The sequence below is a fragment of the Pipistrellus hanaki genome (genome assembly GCF_964339955.1).
Source record: "Pipistrellus hanaki genome assembly, chromosome: 21".
In the NCBI taxonomy this organism is placed as follows: Eukaryota; Metazoa; Chordata; class Mammalia; order Chiroptera; family Vespertilionidae; genus Pipistrellus; species Pipistrellus hanaki.
In genome coordinates, this window is record NC_140523.1 from 6831100 (window position 1) to 6854113 (window position 23014).

The window sequence follows — 23014 nt, forward strand, 5'->3', positions numbered from 1 at the left end:
CATGGGTGGTTGGCCAGCCAGCCCTGCCCCTGATCTGGGTGAATGGGGGGGATGATCTGGGGGGAGGGCAGGTGGGGGAAGGGGCTGCAGGAGATTAGCTGGCCAGTCCCGCCCCCTATTGGGGTTGGGGAGGGGGGTGATCAGGAGTGGGGCTGGCTGGGGGAGGAGCTGGGGCAGATCAGGATGGTGGGGCCCAATGGGGGGCATGGCTGGTGGGGGGGACAGAAGGGGCATTTGGCTGACACATGCTCTGGTTGCCAGCTCCAGAATTTATATTTAAAAAAAGAATAGCCCTAACAGGTTTGGCTCAGTGGATAGAGCATCAGCCTGGGGACTGAAGGGTCCCAGATTCGATTCTGGTCAAGGGCAGGTACCTTGGTTGCAGGCACATCCCCAGTGGTGGGTGTGCAGGAGGCAGCTGACCAATGTTTCTCTCTCATCGATGTTTCTAACTCTCTATCCCTCTCAATTCCTCTGTGTGTAAAATCAATAAAATATTTTTTAAATGAAAAAATACATGTATTTTTTTAAAGTGTATTTTATTGACTTTTCACAGAGAGGAAGGGAGAGATATAGAGAGCTAGAAACGTCGATGAGAGGGGAGAGGGAAACATCGACCAGCTGCCTCTTGCACATCCCCTACCGGGGATGTGCCTACAACCAAGGTCCATGCCCTTGACCTGAATCGAACCTGGGACCTTTCAGTCCGCAGACCGACGCTCTACCACTGAGCCAAACCGGTTTCGGCCAAAATACATGTATTTTTTATTGTTGCTGGTATTACAGACGTCTGTCTCCATTTCCCCCTGTGTATGCACTCTTTGGTGACTCTCTTGCATTCCTCCCCATCCTCTTCCCCCTTGGAGATGCGTCCATTCTGCTCCAGGTAGCCAGGCCTCTGCTCCCATCTTGTCCCCTCTCCCCAGGCTGCGTCACCTGCTGTGCCAAACACCTTCATTCCCCAAGTCCCTTTGGCAGGGATGTTGGGACTCCATGGGCGGTTGGGGGAAAACTGCATTACCCAGAATGCCGTGCGCCTAAGTGGGCGGAGCCAGAGGGCACGTTGGTGCCAGCGCACGCGATTAGGGCGGGACTTCCTGTTTCCTCTTCCTGGTCGGGGAGCAGGAGGCGGTCTATGGGACCGCTGCTTGCGGGGCGGGGCGTGTCTTAGGCGCTTGGAGCCCCGACAGCCCGAGGAGATCGGTGGCGTCTCCGCGCCTCCCGGCTCCTCTCCGCTCCCAGCGTCCCCGCAGCCTGACCCCCCGGGGCCCTCCAGCCTCTCAGGTCCCGCCGCCCCGGGCCCCGCGTTCAGGATGGTGAGTCCCTCCTGGGGGCATCGGGGGGGGGGGGGGGGGGACGGGGAGGAGGGTGGGGGGCGGCAGAGTGAGGAGGCGGTGGTGACACTGAGCATGTAGATGGGGGTCGGGGTGGCCAGGGAGAGGCACTGTTTAGGGTGTCAAGGTAAGGGGACCAGATGATAACGTGGGTAAAGCCGGACACCATTGACCGGGGGTGCAGAGAGGGGGGGGGCGGGTTCTTGATGAAAGATTGGGTCTCTGTGGAGCCACAAACATTTCCATAGAACGCACACATAGGATTGTAATATATATATACACACATATATATATGTATATATATGTTGTTGTTTTTTAAAGAAAATTTTTTTCAACCTAAGTACAATTTACAAATATAATAAATAAATAAAAACTATGTGTAGTCCAAGGCAGTGTTTCCCAAACCTCTCTCATGACGAGAGTCACCTGGTGGAAGTTGTTAAAATATAGATTCCTGAATCCCAACTAAGAAGTGCTAAACTAGCCGAAACCGGCTTGGCTCAATGGATAGAGCGTTGGCTTGAAGGGACTGAAGGGACCCGGGTTCGATTCCGGTCAGGGGCATGTGCCTTGGTTGCGGGCATATCCCCGGTGGGGGGTGTGCAGGAGGCAGCTGATTGATGACTCTCTCTCATCCTTATTTCTGGCTCTCTATCTCTCTCTCCATTCCTCTCTGTACAAAATCAATAAAATATATTTTTAAAAAAAAAACAACCCGATTCCTGAATCCCAACTAAGAAGTGCTAAACTAGGATTTTTGGGAACATGGTTGTGGGGTCGAACCCTGGGTTCAAAAGAAGACCACCAGAGGCTGATGATTAATTAAAAAAAAAAAAAAAAAAAAAAAAAAAAAACAGGCAAGGATTTATTGAAATATCTGGCGAGAGCACCACACGCAGGTGGTCTCCACACGACTGCCCCGTTTCAGGGGGTAGGCAGTCCCTTTTAAAGGTTCAAACCTCAGGAATTTTCCTTCGTTCTAAATTCTAAATCCTAAATGTTGTGAAGTGGAGACCACCCACACGCGGACGCCCACCCAACTGGAGTAATTCCGGAACAAACTCCTCCGCGGTCCAATTTGAGGAAGCAAAAGAATTTTTATTTCAGATTCGAATCTGGGCTGCTGCCGCCAGGAAGGAGCAGGCAACAACAGCAGCCAAGCAGTTACAAATCCAGCTTTTTTTTTTTTTTTTTTTTAATATATTTTATTGATTTTTTTACAGAGAGGAAGGGAGAGAGAGATAGAGAGCTAGAAACGTCGATGAGAGAGAAACATCGACCAGCTGCCTCTTGCACACCCCCTACCGGGGATGTGCCCGCAACCAATGTACATGCCCTTGACCGGAATCGAACCCGGGACCTTTCAATCCGCAGACCGACGCTCTACCCACTGAGCCAAACCGGCTTTTTATGCACATTTCAAACAAGGGGGTGGAGGTCGTTTCTATGGTTGCATGCATCGGCCAGATGGCCTAATCTCCCTTCTTGGTTCGTTCTGTTATTTTAGCCTTGCTAACCCAGACTGTTGACTTGGCCTTCAGGTCCAGGAGGGGGAGGGAGGAGTAACTTTCTACCCTCCAGGCAAGGTCAGTAATTTTCCACTCCTCACTAAAGACTACATTCTAAAAGCAGGGGTCTTCAAACTACGGGCCCGAGGGCCACATGCGGCCCGCAGAGGAGTCTGATCCGGCCCGCCAGGTTTTTTGGGCAGTGAGCGCAGCCGAGGTGTTACAGTAGGAATTAGTAGTTCATATAGTCCGGCCCTCCAGCTCTCTGAGGGACCGTGATCTGGCCCCCACTTTAAAAAGTTTGAGGACCCCTGTTCTAAAGACTGGGGACAGCCCGCTGGGTCGGTTCCCAGTCGCGCCCTGCTGGACGTTGCAATGTGGCCCTATCTTGCGATCGCTGATAACACAGAAGCAGAGCTCAGAGGTTATCTACAGTGTCTATCTCTGAAGGTTACTGAGTCCTTGGAAATCCATCTCCTGTAGTTCTGGTCCCAGGCACGGGGAAAACTGCCTCAGCCTCCAGGACTCCACCTGGAAGCTGAGGTATGTACCCAGTGTTTTAAACAAATGCAGGAGCCAGACTGAGCAGGGTTAAAATTCAAACAGCAGTTTTTACCAAAGTATGGTTAGAACTGTATTGTTTTCGAGGCCAGCATGGAGATAACCACTAAGTGCACATAGGGCTGGCTCTTTATTTTTTTTTATTTTTTAAAAATATATCTTATTGATTTTGTACAGAGAGGAAGGGAGAGAGATAGAGAGCTAGAAACATCGATGAGAGAGAGAGTCATCGATTAGCTGCCTCTTGCACACCCCCTACTGGGGATATGCCCGCAACCAAGGTACATGCCCTTGACCGGAATCGAACCCGGGTCCTTTCAGTCCCCAAGCCGACGCTCTATCCATTGAGCCAAACCAGTCTTGGCAGGGCTGGCTCTTTAATGAAAAAAAAAAAAAAAAAGTTCTGCCTGTCACCTTGCCCAGAACTTGAACTCATCCTCCCTAAGTCCATCGCGCGATGAACAAAGCAAATCTCTTCAAACTCTCCCCCTGCACCGTCCACCTGCTCGGGAATTCTGCAACAGTTCAAACCACAGGGATTTTCCTTTGTTCTAAATTCTGAATCCTAAAGACTATATTCTAAAAACTGGGGTCAGCCCGCAGGGTTGTTCCCAGTCACATCCTGCTGGACATTGGAATGTGGCCCTATCTTGCAGAAGCAGAACTCAGCGGTTAATCTCCAAAGGTTACAGTCCCAGGCACAGGAAAACTGCCTTAGCAAGTTTAAAATTCAAACAGCAGTCTTTACATGAGTTGTATATTCTTAATTTCTTATGTCACTGACAACCAGCACTTTTTATCTCTAACCTAGGGGCTCTGGTGTCCTCTGATGGGTTCTAACTTATAACAAAAGAAGAAAGGAAGTTATACAAGCCGAGGAAAGTTTTTAAAAATTTCTGAAGCCAGCAGAAACCGGTTTAACTCAATGGATAGAGCTTGGGGACTGAAGGGTCCCTGGTTCGATTCCGTTCAAGGGCATGTGCCTTGGTTGCGGGCACATCCCCAGTGGGAGGTGTGCAGGAGGCAGCTGATCGATGACTCTCTCTCTCTCATCGATGTTTCTAACTCTCTATCTCTCTCCCTTCCTCTCTGTACAAAATCAATAAATATATATATATATATTAAAAAAAAAAAAAAAAGACAAAGAACTGGCCATCCTTAGCTGTTCCTAGGCGGTTTGTACAGACTTGTCTGTTCTGTCTCAAGCAGGAATGTAGGATGTTGCAGCGTTGCTGACGCCAATCTCCTAGCTAGATCTAGAGGGAGGTTTGCATGTTTCACTGTAGAGGGATTCCAGGCACCGAGTTTAGAATTTTCCACTCTGGTCTGGTCTGTCTCCAGAGACCTTATCTCTTGGACCGGCTAGGCCGACTGTCACATGGCTCAGTGGATAGAGCATCGGTCTGCGGACTGAAAGGTCCCAGGTTCGATTCCGGTCAAGGGCATGTACGTTGGTTGCGGGCGCATCCCCGGTGGGGGGTGTGCAAGAGGCAGCTGGCCGATGTTTCTCTCTCATCGATGTTTCTAGCTCTCTATCTCTCTCCCTTCCTCTCTGTAAAAAAAAAAATCAATAAAATATATATTTTTTCAAAAAAGAATAAGAGATCTAGCCGAAACCGGTGTGGCTCAGTGGATAGAGCGTCGGCCTGCGGACTGAAAGGTCCCGGGTTCGATTCCGGTCAAGGGCATGTGCCTCAGTAGCGGGCACATCCCCGGTGGGGGGTGTGCAGGAGGCAGCTGATCGATGTTTCTAACTTTCTGTCCCTCTCCCTTTCCTCTCTGAAAAAAAAAAAAAAAATCAATGAAATATATATTTTTTTTAAAAAGTTGGGACTTTTTAAAAAACGCTGTTAAAAATCGGGACGTCCGGTCACCTTAGTGAGGAATTATGGATTCGTTAGGCCGCCCTGGAGGCTCGGAGACGGCCCTGTGAGAGACTCAGGAGGCTGAGGCCGGTGCTGAGGCCGCACAGCGCCCCTTGTCCGCTGTGGCTGCTCTTCTGGGCCTGGAGCGGACATGCCGCTGAGGCCCCGGTGTGACCTGCGGGGCGGAGAGGATCGGGGCCTCCGCTGCGGGCCTGGTTACTGGCCAGGGGAGGGGGGTTCCCCTGGGGGCGAGGTTCTTGTTCCCCAGGTTTGCCCCTCGCTGGCACCCAGAGCTTTCTTGTGGGGCCTAAGACTGGATTCCCAAAGGGGATGGAGCAGTGGTTAGGCCCCCCCTGTGCCAGGTCCAGCCTCTGGGTGGTGCCCAGGGTCATGAGGAGAGGGGTCATGGGCACTGCCCTTCTGGGTCGGATACGGTGGTGGTGTAATGTTCCCCTCGAGCGAGTCATCCAATCAAGAAATCTCTAATCTCAAGCTCTCCGAACCTTGCAGCCTGGAGGAGCGAGCGCAGCAACACACTTATAAAGAAGGCAAAACCACATCCTGCTAGAGACACTGGAATGCGGAACTTCCCTGGGAAAGGAGTTTGGTACAGAAGCCAGACTGGAGCTATCTCGAAAGGTTATCTATAGCCGAAACCCGGTTTGGCTCAGTGGAAACCGTTTTTGGCTCAGTGGATAGAGAGTCGTCGGCCTGCGGACTGGAAGGTCCCAGGTTCGATTCCGGTCAAGGGCATGGACCTTGGTTTTGCGGGCACATCCCCAGTGCGGGGGGGGGGGGGGGGGGGTGCAGGAGGCAGCTGCTGGATGTTTCTCTCTCATCGATGTTTCTAAACTCTCTATCCCTCTCTCTTCCTCTCTGTAAAAAAAAAATCAATAAAACATATTTAAAAATAAATAAATAAAATAAAATTAATGGGGAGATATTCTCGGGTGAGGATTTAAAAAAATAAAATAAAAAAGCTAAGACCGGTGTGGCTCAGTGGATAGAGCGTCGGCTTGGGGACTGAAGGGTCCCGGGTTCGATTCCGGTCAAGGGCATGTACCTTGGTTGCGGGCATATCCCCAGTAGGGGGTGTGCAAGAGGCAGCTGATCTATGACTCTCTCTCATCGATGTTTCTAACTCTCTATCTCTCTCCTTCCTCTCTGTACAAAATCAATAAAAATATATTTAAAATTATAAATAAATAAATAAAATAAAATAAAAAAATAAAGGTTATCTATATAGTTCCAGTTCCTGGAACCCCGAGCCATTGAGTCAATGGAAAGCATTTTTTTCTTTCTTTCTTTTTTTAATATATTTTTTTGATGTGTTACAGAGAGGAAGGGTGAGGGATGCAGAGTTAGAAACATCGATGAGAGAGAAACATCCATCAGCTGCCTCCTGCACACCCCCTACTGGGGATGTGCCTGCCACCAAGGTCCATGCCCTTGACCGGAACCAAACCCGGGACCCTTCAGTCCGCAGGCCGACGACGCTCCATCCACTGAGCCACACCGGTTTCGGCCCCCTTGAGTTTTTAGCCAAGGCCAGCTTAGGAGGACCTCATTAAGTCCATAAACCATGTACCTACTACCTGTGTAGTTTAAGTTTAAAAAATGGGGCTTTCCAAAGAAATTTCCATCGTTGTGCTGTTGATAGTTGGCTCTGTGGACTAATGAGTTTGCCAACCACTGAGATAGCATCCATCAGTGTTTACCCAGGCCTTAAATTGCCCACTGGCATGGGTAAGGGAGAAGGGTCAGAGGCAAGAGAGTATGGAGATGGTGAACTATCATTTTGGAAAAGAAGAGGATTAGAGCACCATATGTCCTCGCCAAGGCAGATTTGCATTCCCTTTGGAGTTGTGCCTCTGGGAAGGAAGCCATGGGAGAGAAGCGTTGTTGAAAGAACTCTGTGCGCCAAAGCCGGTGTGGCTCAGTGGATAGAGCGTCGGTCTGCGGACTGAAAGGTCCCGGGTTCGATTCCGGTCAAGGGCATGTACATTGGCTGCCGGCACATCCCCGGCAGGGGGTGTGCAAGAGGTATCTGGTCGATGTTTCTCTCTCATCGACGTTTCTAGCTCTCTATCTCTCTCCCTTCCTTTCTGTAAAAAAAAAATCAATAAAATATATTAATAAAAAAAGAAAAAGAACTCTGTGCAGCAGGTAGTGCAAAGCAGTGGCCTCAGCACCTTGGGATTGGGATCCAGATGTCAAGTATTTGGTGTCTTTGAGAAACAATGTGAGGGACAACAAGGGTATTGCCTGACAAGACTAAATTCAAATCACTTACACTTTCAATTATTTCTTCTTTCTGTTTTATTTATTTATTTATTTATTTATTCATTTAAAATCTATATTTTATTGATTTTTTTTTTCTTACAGAGAGGAAGGGAGAGAAATAAAGAGCTACAAACATCAATGAAAAAGAGACATCGACCAGCTGCCTCCTGCACACCCCCCACCGGGGATGTGCCCGCAACCAAGGTACGTGCCCTTGACCAGAATCGAACCCGGGACCCTTCAGTCTGTTGCCCATTCAATTCCTGTTGAAGCACAAGCCACGTTTTCTCAGTGGGTAGCAAGTGGGTGGATAAAGGGCATGTGGGAGGCAACTGATTCAGAGCTGATCCAGATTTCTCTCTTCCCCTGACCCTTCCTCTCTCTTAAAAAAAGATCAAATTATATATACATATCCTATTTAACCTGTTAACCGAGCGGGTCGTATAAATACGTCAAACGTAAACAATATCGGGAACAGGTAGGACGTGTGAATACGTCCTGGAAATATATGTTGCGCCCTGAGAGAGACGGTATATATTTTTTGTAATCTTTATAATTGTTTGTAAAATTTATAATTTTTTAATTCGATGTTTCCATTTTTTTTTTTGTTGGTATTCTTTTCTGGTTTTTTTTTTTTTTTTTTTTGTAATTTTGTATTTTCCTTTGTGCTTTATATATAAATAAACGAAAAAACATATATACCATTTACTTTAATTAAGTATAAATAAAAAAAATAATAATATGAAATTACGTCCTCCGGGCGTGATGTGCTGACACGTCCTAGGGAAAGAGTACGCACCCGTTACAGGTTGCGTAATTAAAAAGGGAACTCCCTGGCTAACAGGTTAATAAAGAGTGGTATGCAAACTAACCGTCGCGCCATCACAAGATGGTGGAGCAGGGCCGGCTGCTCTGCCTTTTTGGAGGACAGCATGGGGGTCTTGCCTGACAAAGACAAGTGGCAAATCCATCCCCAATTCCTTTCATGTGAAACAACTCTTCCTACCCTGTGTTCCCGACACCCGCTGTTTTTGAGAAGGAGACAACCCGGCTCACGGTTGAGAACCAGAGCACAGAGTATCTCGTCCGTGTTCCTCCGCCTCTATGTGGTGGGAAGACACAGCATCCGTAGGACTATCAGGAGAGATGGACTTTGGTGGGACCACGGCCCCGCTGTCCTCTCTCACGTGGGGAGTGGAGGGAGGGACCCGGGCGGCGGGGCGTGGGACACGCTTGGGAATCTCGAGAGGGAATCTAACCACGGGATGGTCTGTCCCCGTCATGACAGGACGTGCCCTTGGAGGACGTGGCCATTGTCTTCTCTCAGAAGGAGTGGGGGCTCCTCGATGAGGCCCAGAGACGTCTGTACTGCGAGGTGATGCTGGAAGTGTTCTCACTGGTATCGTTCCGAGGTAAGACCTTCGCGTCGCTCCTCCTGTCCTGAAGGGATGCCCGCTCTTTATTCATTCTCCAGACAGAGCGCTCTCTCTCTCTCTCTCTCTCTCTCTCTCTCTCTCTCTCTCTCTGACAGACCAGCCGAAACCGGTGTGGCTCAGTGGATAGAGCGTCGGCCTGCAGACTGAAAGGTCCCTGGTTCGATTCCGGTCAAGGGCATGGACCTTGGTTGTGGGGGCACATCCCTAGTAGGGAGTGTGCAGGAGACAGCTGATGGATGATTCTCTCTCATCGATGTTTCTAGCTCTCTATTCCTCTTCCTTCCTCTCTGTAAGAAATCAATAAAATAAAATAAAAATAAATTAAAAAAAGACAGACCATGAGCTCTGCTCATTGCCCCCACCGTCTTGTCAAACGGGATGTGGCTGCCAATGCTAATAGCCCTGAGCAACAGACTCCATAAACCTTCCTGACACCGGTTGCCATAGAAACGGCAGGAAGTGTCTGGGTATCAGCGGGCTTACAGACGGCTTAATGGGTACCACCTGCTCTTCCTCTTCCAGGGAGGGTGACTGCACCCAGACCCAGGGCTTCCACTTCTGCAGCTTTCCTGTCGATAAAGACCCCGTGTTGCTGAAACCGGTTTGGCTCAAACCGGTTTGATTCCGGTCAGGGGCATGTACGTTGGTTGCGGGCACATCCCCGGTAGGGGGTGTGCAAGAGGCAGCTGGTCGATGTTTCTCTCTCATCGACGTTTCTAGCTCTCTATCTCTATCCCTTCCTCTCAGTGAAAAATCAATTAAAGAAAAAAGACCCTGTGTTGGTTTTTTTAAAAAATATTTTTAAAGTTGATTTTAGAGAGGAAGGGAGAGGGAGACATGGAAATATCAATGAGAGAGAAGCATTGATTGGCTGCCCTGACCGGGAATCAAACTGTGATCTCTTGATTCATAGGTCAACTCTCAACCACGGAACCAGGCCTGTTTGTTTTTTTTAATATATATTTATTGATTTTTTTACAGAGAGGAAGGGAGAGGGATAGCGAGCTAGAAACGATGAGAGAGAAACATCGACCAGCTGCCTCTTGCACACCCCCTACCGGGGATGTGCCCGCAACCAATGTACATGCCCTTGACCGGAATCGAACCCGGGACCCTTCATTCCGCAGGCCGACGCTCTATCCACTGAGCCACACCGGTTTCGGCGTGCAACACACTTTTATAACGGGACTTTCCCCCTGTCCCCAGACTCAGCATTCATTTCCTCATCATTTCTCTGCTTTCAGGTCATTGCCATACAATGGATGGTGTGGAGGCCTATTCTGAGCCCGGTGTGCCTGTAGGAGATTCTCGGGTCAAGGCTTCCATGAAACCTCCAGCCACCCAGAGGACCCACCTGTGCAGGCCGTGCTTCTCGGTGTTAAAAGCCACCTTACACCTGACCGCGTCCCAGGTGGCATACTTCAAGAAGCACGTGTTCTTCGCCGATGCCTCCTGTTTCCGTGCAAACCCTCCCGAGCAGCAGCAGCAGCATGATGCCAGCGGAAAGACGCCCTGGAAAACAGACACGCAGGGCGCCCCGCCCGGGACCCGCTGCCCCTGCTTCTTATCCGGGGTGCCCGCAGCTGGTGCAGAGGCTGGGGATCATCCCCGGGCCATCTCGCGGCTTCTCCTGCACCAGGCTGCCCTTGGAGGGACACATCCCCCGGGGGCTGGGTGCAAAAGGGCCGCTGGCCAGAAACAGAAAGCTGCTGCTCTTCGGAGAGGTCTCTGCTCCTCCAAAGACGGGATCGATGAGTCTGATGCACGTGGGAAAGCGCGCGGCCGAAGCACGGTTTCCCCTCCACCTGGAAGAGCTCAGGCTGCAGAAGACGAGCGTGCAGACGGCAGGAAGGTCTCAGGCGAGAGCACAGAAGGCAGCGGAGCCCACGCTAAGAAGAAGCGGTACCAGTGCGGTGACTGCGACAAGTCCTTCCGCTACAAGTCGGACTTCGCCAGGCACCGGCGCGTCCACACCGGGGAGAAGCCCTACGGCTGCGGCGAGTGCGGGAGGCACTTCAGCCAGAGGACGGACCTGGCGGCCCACCGGCGGGTTCACACCGGAGAGCGGCCCTACGCCTGCGGGGACTGCGGGAGGCCCTTCAGCCAGAAGACGGACCTCACCAAGCACCGCCGCGTGCACACCGGCGAGAAGCCCTACCGGTGCGGCCCCTGCGGCAAGGCCTTCAGCAAAAGCTACAGCCTCAGCCGGCACCAGAGGAGGGCCCGGTGCAGCCTGCGGCGCGGGGAGGGTGGGAACTCCCCAGGCCACAAGCGTCGATACCGGAGGAGAGTTCACACCGGGGAGAGGCCCTACGGGTGCAGTGAGTGCGGGCAGGCCTTCCGTCACCGGTCTGACCCCTGCACCCACCGCAAGAGAGCTCACCCCGGAGAAGAGCCGTAAGAGGGACGGCTTCCTTTTTTTTTCTCACTCTAAGATAGGGGTGTCGAACTCAATCAGAGAAGGGGCCAAAATCTAAAATCCAGCCTAAATCGCGGGCCGAATGGTTTACTGAACAGTCATAAACTGACAATGTCATAAACTGACAGCGGAGTGCAGTGATGACAGCGCGGTGCGGGCCACATTGCAAGGCCTGGCGGGCTGGATTTGGCCCGCGGGCCTTGTGTTTGACACATGTGCTCTAAGAATAAGAGCCGAAGCCGGTTTGGCTCAGCGCCGGCAGGGGTCTTCAAACTACGGCCCGCGGGCCACATGCGGCCCGCAGAGGAGTCTGATCCGGCCCGCCAGGTTTTTTGGGCAGTGAGTGCAGCCGAGGTGTTACAGTAGGAATTAGTAGTTCATATAGTCCGGCCCTCCAGCTCTCTGAGGGACCGTGATCTGGCCCCCACTTTAAAAAGTTTGAGGACCCCTGGGTTAGAGCATCGGTCTGGGGACTGAAAGGTCCCAGGTTCGATTCTACGTTGGTTGCAGGCACATCCCCAGTGGGGGGTGTGCAAGAGGCAGCTGGTCGATGTTTCTCTCTCATCGATGTTTCTAGCTCTCTATCTCTCTCCCTTCCTTTCTGTAAAAAAACAATAAAATATATTTAAAAAAAAAAAAAGAATAAAAAGCACCTAAGGAGTCGCTAGGGGACCCGTTGACATGGATGTAAAACCTCGCCGATGAGAACATGCACCCCGCCAGGTCCCTTATACATTTTTTTAAAAAATATATATATATTTTATTGATTTTTCACAGAGAGGAAGGGAGAGAGATAGAGCCAGAAACGTCAATGAGAGAGAAACATCGACCAGCTGCCTCTTGCACACCCCCTACCGGGGATGTGCCCGCAACCAAGGTACATGCCCCCTGACCGGAATCGAACCTGGGACTCTTCAGTCTGCAGACCGATGATCCACTGAGCCACACCGGTTTCGGCCCGTGTCCTCACTTCTGCTGGAAGTTATTATGGTCCCTCCAAGCTCTTGGGCGGAATCTTCATTCATTCATTTCTCTGTGAGAAGAAGATGGACCTGACCCAGGACTCATCCAGTGCAACCCCTTCTCAGCCAAAAAGCACTGCCCTGTTTCCCCGAAAATAAGACAGCGTCTTATATTAATTTTTTTTCTCCCAAAGTTGCGCTAGGTCTGATTTTCAGGGAATGTCTTATCTTTCCATGCGCTAGGTCTTATTTTCGGAGGATGTCTTATTTTCGGGGAAACACGGTACCTCTCTCAGGGACATCGTTGTACTCAACCTTTATGCTTTAATAAATTTGGGTGGATTCTTATTCACCAGCCTGCAAACCACTTGCTCTCTCCTCTGCTCTTGTTTATGACCTTTTGTTAAGGTGTTTTTTGTTTTTTTTTTACATTTGTACTTTAATTTTGGTTTTGTTCACCGTGACGGGTGATTTGCGAACACAAAAATGTGTTCTTTGAGCATGTAGAGCTGAATACTGTGTTTGTCTCAAATTCTATGTGGTTTGGGAGGGACAGCGTAATGGCAGGCAACCCCTTTCTGTCCAGTATCGGCTTATTATTTATTCCCTGCGGCCCACGGGCTTCAAAGAAAGACCGCCATGACTTTGTGCATTTCAGTTGCTCAACAGGCAAGAAGTCAAAGAGTTAGGATAACCCTGTAATCTGTCCCAGGATGTGTCCTTTGTAAGCAGCCAGCGTTCCTGTTGATTTTGATGGCAATACTTTTTTAAAAAAAAAAAAAATATATATATATATATATATATATATATATATATATATTGTACACAGATAATTTAATAACACAATAAATTTAAATATATATATATATATATATTTTTTTTTTTTTGATAGGCTATTCCTTATTCTGACAATGGACTCTGTAGACTAAACCCTACCCTTTGAAGTGTGTATATCTCCACCTTGCCTTAGAACAGCGGTAGGAAAACTCATTACTCAACAGGGCCGAATATCAACAGGACAACGATTGAAATTTCTTTTGAGAGCCAAATTTTTAAAAAAAATATATTTTATTGATTTTTGTACAGAGAGGAAGGGAGAGAGATAGAGAGTTAGAAACATCGATGAGAGAGAGTCATCGATCAGCTGCCTCTTACACACCCCCTATTGTGGATATGCCCACAACCGAGGTACATGCCCTTGGCCGGAATCGAACCCGGGACCCTTCAGTCCCCAAGCTGAGGCTCTGTCCACTGAGCCAAACTGGTTTCAGCGAGAGCCAAATTTTTTAAACTTAAACTTCTAACGCCACTTCTTCAACATAAACTCACCCAGGCCGTGGTATTTTGTGGAAGAGCCACACTCAAGGGGCCAAAGAGCCGCATGTGGCTCATGAGCCTCAGTCTGCAGACTACGGCCTTAGGACAATTTGTGTTAATAAAAAGCAAGGGGTAAAAATAAATAAATAAAATAAAATAAAAAATATATATATTTTTTATTGATTTCAGAGAGAGAGAGAGAAAAATACCAGTGATGAGTGAGAATCATTGATCGGCTGTCTCCTGCACGCCCCGCTCTGGGGATGGAGCCCACAACCCGGGCCTGTGCCCTAATCGGGAATCGAACCGTGACCTTATTCATAGGTCGATGCTCAACCACTGAGCCACGCCAGCTGGGCTGATGGCAATAGTCTTCACTGCTGGCCAATATTTGCTGCCACTGAGGCAGGGCCGGTCCTCCCATGAAATGAAGAGAGAGACGGTTGTATCTATATACCGTCGCCATCTTAATTTTCAAACAACAGAAGGATATTTAGGACTTACATGGAACCACATTGCAAGGCTTACGTATATGTACCAATGACAAGCAAGGAGATGGTCATTTCCAGCGTGCACTCTCGGTGAGGTTGAACATACGGAGAAAGCTAAGAATCCATCACAGGTGAACTACGCTTCTCTGTTACCCATATCCATTTTTTTTTTAATATATATATATTTTATTGATTTTTCACAGAGAGGAAGGGAGAGGGATGGAGAGCTAGAAACATCGATGAGGGAGAAACATCGACCAGCTGCCTCCTGCACACCCTCCACTGGGGATGTGCCCGCAACCAAGGTACATGCCCTTGACCGGAATCGAACCTCGGACCCTTCAGTCCGCAGACCAATGCTCTATCCACTGAGCCAAACCGGTTTCGGCCACATCCATGTTGGGGAAAACGCAGGCTTACAGTTGTGAGCGTGCCAAACACACAGTTAATTCTCTTTTTCAAGTTACTATTTCATATATTTTTAAGACGTGTTTTTATTACATTTTGAAAGGAATGGCGGAGAGAGAGAGAAACATCAATCATTTGCCTCATGCACGACCAATTCCTGGGAATTCAGGAAGGCGTGTGCCCTGCCCGGTAACCAAACCAGTGGCTTTCAGTGAGCATGATCACACCCAACAAAACGAGGCACAAATGGCCAAGGGGAGTTTATATTTGTGTTATTATCAATTACTAGAGGCCTGGTGCACGAAATTTGTGGTGGTGTTCCTCAGCCCAGCCTGCACCCCCTCTCCAATCTGGGACCCACCAGTGGTGTTCCTCAGCCCAGCCTGCACCCCCTCTCCAATCTGGGACCCCCCCAGTTTAGGCTAAATGGGCAGTCGGACATCCCTCTCACAATCCAGGACTGCTGGCTTCCAACTGCTCGCCTGCCTTCCTGATTGCCCCTAACCGCTTCTGCCTGCCAGCCTGATCTCCCCCTAACCACTCCCGTTAGCCAGGCCTCTGGTCCCACCTTCTCCTTCCCCAGGGGTCCCTTGCTGTGCCACACAAGTTCGTTCATTCACCATCCACTGGGGCGCTCATAGGCTAACGGGCGGTGAGAAAACTACATTACCCAGAGGGCAATGCTTCCCGCGCGGGCGGAGCTAAAGGACACTTCCGCGTCTGTGCATCCGGTTAGGGCGGGACTTCCGCCTTCCTCCTCCTGGTGGTCATTTTAACTTCTCAGGTCCTTTGTTCAGAGATTCCCAGGCTTCAGGGCGCCAGTCGGGAGCAGGAGGAGGCCCGGGGGGCCGCTGCCTGCGGGGTGGGGCGTGTCTGAGGCGCCTGGAGCCCCCACAGCCCGAGGAGATCGGCGTCTCCGCGCCTCCCGGCTCCTCTCCGCTCCCAGCGTCCCCGCAGCCTGACCCCCCGGGGCCCTCCCGCCTGCGGAGCGGCCTCCCCGGTCCCGCCGCCCCGGGCCCCGCGCTCAGGATGGTGAGTCCCTCCTGGGGGCGCGGGGGTGACGGGGAGGAGGGTGGAGGGCGGCAGAGCCACCGTGTGAGGAGGCGATGGTGGGACTGAGCGGGGAGGATCGGGAACCCGGGCCTGTTTGGGGTGTAAAGTGAGGTGCCCAGAGCGGGACGGTCCCGATTTTTAACAATTTGTCCCGCGCGGCGTTTTAAAAAAATTGCAAAAGAGCCCTAGACGGTTTGGCTCAGAGGATGGAGCGTCAGCCTGCAGACTCAAGGGTCCCAGGTTCGATTCCGGTCAAGGGCATGGACCTTGGTTGCGGGCACATCCCCAGTGGGGGGTGTGCAGGAGGCAGCTGATGGATGATTCTCTCTCATCGATGTTTCTAACTCTATCCCTCTCTCTTCCTCTCTGTAAAAAAAACAATAAAATATATTTAAAATTAAAAAAAAAAGAGGGTAAAGTGTGATGCCATGTATTTTTTGTCTTTGAGAAACTGTGAGGGACTATGTTGCCTGACAAGACCAGTATTAAATCACTTACCTTCTCTCTCTTTTTTTTTTTTTTTTTTTTCTTTTTTTTTTTTTATTAAATTATTATCTGTGTACATATTTTAACATTGCCCCCCCCGCATACATACCCTCCCTCCCCAGAGTTTTGTGTCCATTGGTTGTACTTATATGCATGTATACAAGTCCTTTGGTTGATCTCTTATCTCCCCCAGATCTCCCTACTCTCCCCGCTGTAATTTTACAGTCTACTTTTTGCTTTACTGTCTCTATATCTATCTTTTGGTTTGTCAGTTTATAATGTTTTTTAATATCCATAAATGAGTGAGGCCATGTGGTATTTCTCTTTCATTGACAGGCTACCTTCTCTCTTTATGGCCAGCATCTTTAACCTATTTTTCTTAAATAAATTTTTATTGATTTCAGTGGAGAGGGGAGAGGGAGCGAGATTGAAATATCAATGTTGAGAGGGAATCATTGATCGGCTGCTTCTTGCACATCCCCTACTGGGAATCGGACCTTCCACTGGACATGTGCCCATGACCGGTATTGAACCTGGGACCCTTCAGTCCTCAGGCCAACAACCTATCCACTGAGCCACACCTGCTTTAGCAACCTATGTCTTTGACACCAGCTCTATTGATTAAGAGTCAGTGTGGTTCACGTGAGAGGTCCAGAGTCCATGTAACTTCCATCTGCTCAACTGCCTTTATTATTATTATTTTTTTAAATATATTTTATTGATTTTGTACAGAGAGGAAGGGAGAAAGAGATAGAGAGTTAGAAACATCGATGAGAGAGAGTCATCGACCAGCTGCCTCTTGCACACCCCCTACTGGGGATGTGCCCACAACCAAGGTACATGCCCTTGACCGGAATCGAACCTGGGTCCCTTCAGTCCCCAAGCCAACGCTCTATCCACTGAGCCACACCGGTTTTGGCATCAACTGCCTTTATTATTGTGGGAAGACCAAATATCAGCAGGAATATAAGAAGACAGTGGCTTTCATGGGATGAAGGTCTGGAATTTTCTCTCATGCGCAGAGTGGGGAGGGCAGATGGATGTGGAGGGTGGGGGGTATGACAAACATAGAATGTTAGGAGTGACGCTGATCAAGGGCTGTACTGTCCCCATTCTGACAGGATGTGAACTTTGAGGAGGTGGCCATTGGCTTCTCTCAGGAGGAGTGGGGGCTCCTGGGTGAGGCTCAGAGACGTCTGTACTGCGATGCGATGCTGGAAGCTTTTGCGCTTGTGTCCTCTGTCGGTAAGACCTTCACGTTCTCACACCGTCCTGAGGTGATGACCTCTCTCTTCCTTTATTCCTCAGGCATAGCTTTCTCTTCCCACAGCCAGATCATGGCTCCTTTTTAATCCCCTCCCCCCCCGTCCTGTCAAATGTGCTGTGGCTGCCAGGGATGAGCTCTGTAGAGAGTCCTGAGCAAAGGGCTCCACGAACATCCCTCACAGCCATTACCTCAAAAAGTGCAACAAGTCCCAAGGAGTCAGGAGTCTTTTTTTATTTATTTATTTTTTTATATATACCGTATTTTTCGGACCATTAGATGCACCAGACCATAAGACGCACCAGTTTTTAGAGAAGGGAAATGAAGAAAAAAAGATTCTGAAACAAATAGTGTCCTAAAATATTTTATGTGCATTAAAACCCAACATCATAGTCATAAACACATGTAATCAACCCTGTAAAGTAAACAGCAGCATTTAGAACCATTTTAGAGCCGGGCAAGCACACAGAGACCACACAGAGCCGGGCAAGTAAAAAAACTTTTTTTTTACAGTATATGTGTAGGCTATATTTGGACCATAAGACGCAGGGACTTTTTCCCCCCACTTCTGGGGGGAAAAAAAGTGCGTCTTATGGTCCGAAAAATACGGTATATTTATTGATTTTTTTTACAGAGAGGAAGGGAGATAGATAGCAAGCTAGAAACGTCGATGAGAGAGAAACATCGACCAGCTGCCTCGCCTCTTGCACACCCCCTACCGGGGATGTGCCCGCAACCAAGGTACATGCCCTTGACCGGAATCGAACCCGGGACCCTTCAGTCCGCAGGCCGACGCTCTATCCACGGAGCCACACCGGTTTCGGCGGAGTCAGGAGTCTTGAGGCGAGCATCGTGGGCCCCGGCTTGCAGTTTCTCTTCGTAGGAAACTGACAACGTGTCCACATGCATGGACTCACGTTCAGCACGCTCTCTCCAGGGACAGGTTCTTTGTGATGCCCTGTGCCACGTCATGGTCTTTACTTACATGGACCATGGGCTGTTCTTGGTGTGTTTTTTTTGTTTTTTTTAAATATATTTTATTGATTTTGTACAGAGAGGAAGGGAGAGAGATAGTTAGAAACATCGATGAGAGTCATCGATCAGCTGCCTCTTGCACACCCCCTACTGGGGATATGCCCACAACCAAGGTACATGCCCTTGACCGGAATCGAACTCAGGACCCTTCAGTCCCCAAGCCGACTCTCTATCCATTGAGCCAAACCAGTTTCGGCCATGGGCTGTTCTTGTAAGTCCCTCGTTCAGTTGTTTGTAACATTCTCTTCTCTGAATACTGTAGCAAGCTGCCTTGCTCTGGGCCTGTGCTGACTGCTCACCTCCTCATCACCTGTTCCTCTGCCCTGCTGCCTCTGCAGTATTCTGCAACATTGACTTGCACATGTGTTATGAGGTGCTCTGGGCCAGTGCTGACTGCTCACCTCCTCATCACCTGTTCCTCTGCCCTGCTGCCTCTGCACTATTCTGCAACATTGACTTGCACATGTGTTATGAGGTGCACCTATGTGCAGCTAAGTGGTCTGTGAAACCAGCTATTAATTTATTGAATTTTACCTGGGGTACGACCTATCCAACCTCCTGTACAGCTCACCCCCGTCCCCAGCAGATAAGCCACGGTGAATGCTGTCAGTGGAAGGATTAGTGAGAGATCCATATTCTCATCCACGTGGTACTTGTTGAATGAAGCAGAGACCACCCAAGAGGCAGAGACCCCTACCCGGGAAACAACTCCAAATAGCCAATTGCGGAGTCAAATAACAAATTTATTACAGATTCGAATCTGGGCTGCGGCCGCCAGGATAGAGCAGGCAGAAACAGCAGCCCGCAGTTACAAATCCAGCTTTTTTTATACATTTCAGAAAAAGGGGGGTGGAGGTCATTTCTATGGTTGCATGCATCGGCCAGATGGCCTAATCTCCCTTCTTGGTTTGTCCTGTTCTTTTAGCCTTGACTACCCCAGACTGTTGATTTGGCCTTCAGGGCCAGGAGGGGTTAGTAGCAACTTTCTACCCTCCAGGCAAGGTCAGTTATTTTCCATTCCTCAGTACTTGTCGTGTTTGTGTCGTATTTCTGCGGAGGCCTCCCTGTTTTGTGCCTTTCCTTAACCCAAGAAGCCACCGGAGCCTCTTATTTTTTTTTATTATTTTTTTTTTAAACTTGAAATGTCTTATATAGACCCATCTCCAATGCATTTTTTAAAATATATATTTTATTGATTTGTACAGAGAGGAAGGGAGAGAGATAGAGAGTTAGAAACATCAATGAGAGAGAATCATCGTCAGCTGCCTCTTGCACACCCCCTACTGGGGATATGCCCGCAACCAAGGTACATGCCCTTGACCGGAATCGAACCCGGGACCCTTCAGTCCCCAAGCCGACGCTCTATCCATTGAGCCAAACCAGTCTTGGCAGGAGCCTCTTATTGATCCTTCCTGCACATCTCTCATTTTAAGACATTTTCACAGGACCCACGAATGATTTATATAACACACTTTTGCGATGGGACTTCCCCCCCCTGTCACCACAGTCAGCATTCATTTATTTCCTCACCATTTCTCGCTTTTCAGGTTGTCGGCATAACACGGACGACGAGGAGACCCGTTCTGAGCAGAGTGTGTCTATACGAGGAGAGCCCCGGGTCAGAGATCCCGAGACAGCTCCAGCCACTCGGAAGACCCTTCCCTGTCTGCGGTGCTTCTCGGTTTTGAAGGACGTTCTGCACCTGACGGAGTCACACGCAGCACACTCTGAGCCGAAAGCCCTCTGCGGTGACGCGCGTGTCGGAGACCTCTGTGTCCGTGCAAACCCTCCCCAGCAGCAGCAGCAGCAGCAGAGGAAAGAATGTGGAGAGGAGGCCTGGAAACAGGCGACGCACAGGGCATCCTACGTGAGCAGCTGCAGCTTCTACTTATCGATCAGCAGGGAGGGTGGAGGAGATTCGCAATACAACTCAGAGCCTCCCCAGCGCCAGGCCGCTCTCAACACCGAGGACCTGCACTGCAGCAGGGAGATTTCACACGAATTTCCTGATGGAAAAAGTCATCCCCAGGGGGGCGGCTGTGCAGAGGCCTGCAGCGACGACCTGAATGCTGTCCAGTGTCAGCGTGTCTCCGCTGGAGACTTAATGCACGAGGGTAACAAATGCAGGGACGTCTTTAGACAGATCTCCAGCCTCCTCCGACACGAGGGAGTTCACACCGCAGACACGCCGTACGAGCTCAGCGATTTTTGGAAGCCCCTCGGACCCACGTTCGGCCCCCGCCAGCACGACGAGGCGCCCGCCCCAGACAAGCCGTACGCGTGCGGGGAGTGCGGGATGTCTTTCCGCCGGAGGGCCTACCTCGCGAGGCACCGCGGAGTTCACACCGGCGAGAAGCCGCACGCGTGCGGGGACTGCGGCACGCGCTTCCGCCGGCGGGGCCAGCTCGCGGCGCACCTCCGGGTGCACACGGGCGAGAAGCCCTACGGCTGCGCCCACTGCGGGAGGCCCTTCCGCCAGCGGGCCCAGCTCACCGCCCACCTCCGGGTGCACACGGGCGAGCGGCCGCACGCCTGCGCCGCCTGCGGCAAGTGCTTCCGGGAGAGGGCCACGCTCGCCAACCACCACCGGGTCCACACCGGCGAGAAGCCGTACGCCTGCGGGGAGTGCGGGGCGTATTTCCGCCTGAGGGCCCACCTCACCCACCACCTCCGCGTCCACACCGGCGAGAAGCCCCACGCCTGCGTCCACTGCGGGGCAGCCTTCCGGCAGAGCGCCCAGCTCACCGCGCACCTCAGGGTGCACACGGGCGAGAGGCCCTACGCCTGCCCGGACTGCGGGAGGGCCTTCAGCGTGAGGACCACGCTCCTCAAGCACCGGAGGGTGCACACCGGAGAGAAGCCGTACGCGTGCCCGGACTGCGGGAAGTCCTTCGGCGACAGGTCCTACCTCAAGCAGCACCGCCGGGCGCACACCGGGGAGAAGCCGTACGCCTGCCCGGACTGCGGGAAGCTCTTCGGGGCCAGCGCCAAGCTCGCCAAGCACCGGCGGGCGCACACGGGCGAGAAGCCGTACGCGTGCGGGGACTGCGGGCGGCTCTTCGGCGAGAGCGCCAAGCTCGCCAAGCACCGGCGGGTGCACACCGGGGAGAGGCCCTACGGGTGTCCGGACTGCGGGGCTTCCTTCCGCCGCAGCGACCACCTGAGCGTGCACCTGCGGGTCCACACCGGCGAGAGGCCCTACGCCTGCGCCCAGTGCGGCAAGGCCTTCCGGCAGAACGCCAGCCTGATCCACCACCTGAGGAGCCACACCGGGGAGAGGCCGTACGCCTGCGGCGACTGCGGCAAGGCCTTCAGCTACAAGTCCCACCTCAAGCAGCACCACCGGGTCCACACCGGGGAGAAGCCGTACCCGTGCGGGAAGTGCGGGGTGGCCTTCCGCCAGAGCGCCCACCTCGCCGCGCACCTCAGGAGGGTGCACCCCGGGGAGACGCGGTAAAAACGCGCGCAGGTCGCCGAAGCCGGTGCGGCTCAGCGGGCAGAGCACCTTCAGGCCTGCGGACTGAAAGGTCCCCGGGGTTCGATTCCGGTCAGGAGCATGTGCCTGGTTTGCGGGCACATCCCCGGTACAGGGTGTGCAAGAGGCAGCTGGTCGATGTTTCTCTCTCATCGACGTTTCTAGCTCTCGATCTCTCTCCCTTCCTCTCTGTAAAAAAATCAATGAAAAAAACATATATTAAAATGTGCATGCACTGTTTTATTTTTCTCACTCAGAGTAACAACACTGAAGACAACTTTTTTTTTAATTTAATTTAATTTAACTTAATTTAATTTAATTGCGGGGATGTGCCCGCAAACAATGTACAATGCTCTTGACCGGAATTGAACCTGGGACCTTTCAGTCCGCAGACCAACGCTCTACCACTGAGCCAAACTACTCCAGCTCTTGATGGGATCTTCATTCCTTTCTCTCTGACGAGGGAATGCACCTGACCCAGGATTCTTCCAGAGCAGCAATCCTCAGCTAAGCAGTGCTGCCTCAGCCAGCAGTCAATGATTCTCTTGCATCATTGATGTTTCCATTTCTCTATCCCTCTCCCTGTCAGAAATCAATAAAAATATACTTAAAAAAAAAGAACTACTACCTCTTTCGGGACAGTATGGCTCTCACATGATGCTGTGATGGATTGTTTCAAGTTCTCATTCACCAGGCTACCAACTGCTTTCTGTCCTCTGTTCTGGTTTATGATCTTTTAGTAAAGGTGGGTTTTTTTTTTTCTTTTGTACCTTTAATTTTTTTTGTTATAGTCACATCTAGGGATGATTTTCAAGCACAATTGTGATCATCATCATGCAGAGAGAACAGATATTGTGTGGATACCATTATTTCTGTGCTTTAGGAGGGACAGTATAATGCCAGACAATCACTCTTTGACCGATATTGGCATATAGTGCATGACTGCCCAGAACCTTGAAAGACCGCATGATTTGGTGGTTCTAATTTGCAGGTTTGATCCTGGCCACTATGGGGCTATGTAGGAGGCATCTACTATATATATTTTAACAGAGAGAAAGAGAGAGGGACAGAGAGTTAGAAACATCGATTAGAGAATGATCGATCAGCTGCCTCTTTG

The 23014-nt window shown here is 50.6% G+C and overlaps 1 protein-coding gene across 1 annotated transcript; it reads left to right on the forward strand.

Annotated features, from left to right (window-relative positions):
* Window positions 1-1133: 1133 nt before the first annotated feature.
* Window positions 1134-21882, forward strand: LOC311614357 (uncharacterized protein). The gene is made up of 4 exons (XM_084869113.1): window positions 1134-1316; window positions 7654-7755; window positions 17245-17368; window positions 19970-21882. The coding sequence occupies exons 1-4, from the start codon at window positions 1314-1316 to the stop codon at window positions 21877-21879; spliced, it is 2139 nt and encodes a 712-aa protein (XP_084725239.1). The 5' UTR covers window positions 1134-1313; the 3' UTR covers window positions 21880-21882.
* The last annotated feature ends 1132 nt before the right edge of the window (window positions 21883-23014 follow it).

What these genes read in the sequence shown, in the direction of transcription:
- LOC311614357 (XM_084869113.1), top strand. An exon ending in GGGATGTGCCCGCAACCAAG is followed by an intron (nt 7,756 to 17,244) that starts GTACGTGCCCTT and finishes CCATTCTGACAG; the next exon opens with GATGTGAACTTTGAGGAGGT. An exon ending in TGCGCTTGTGTCCTCTGTCG is followed by an intron (nt 17,369 to 19,969) that starts GTAAGACCTTCA and finishes CTCGCTTTTCAG; the next exon opens with GTTGTCGGCATAACACGGAC.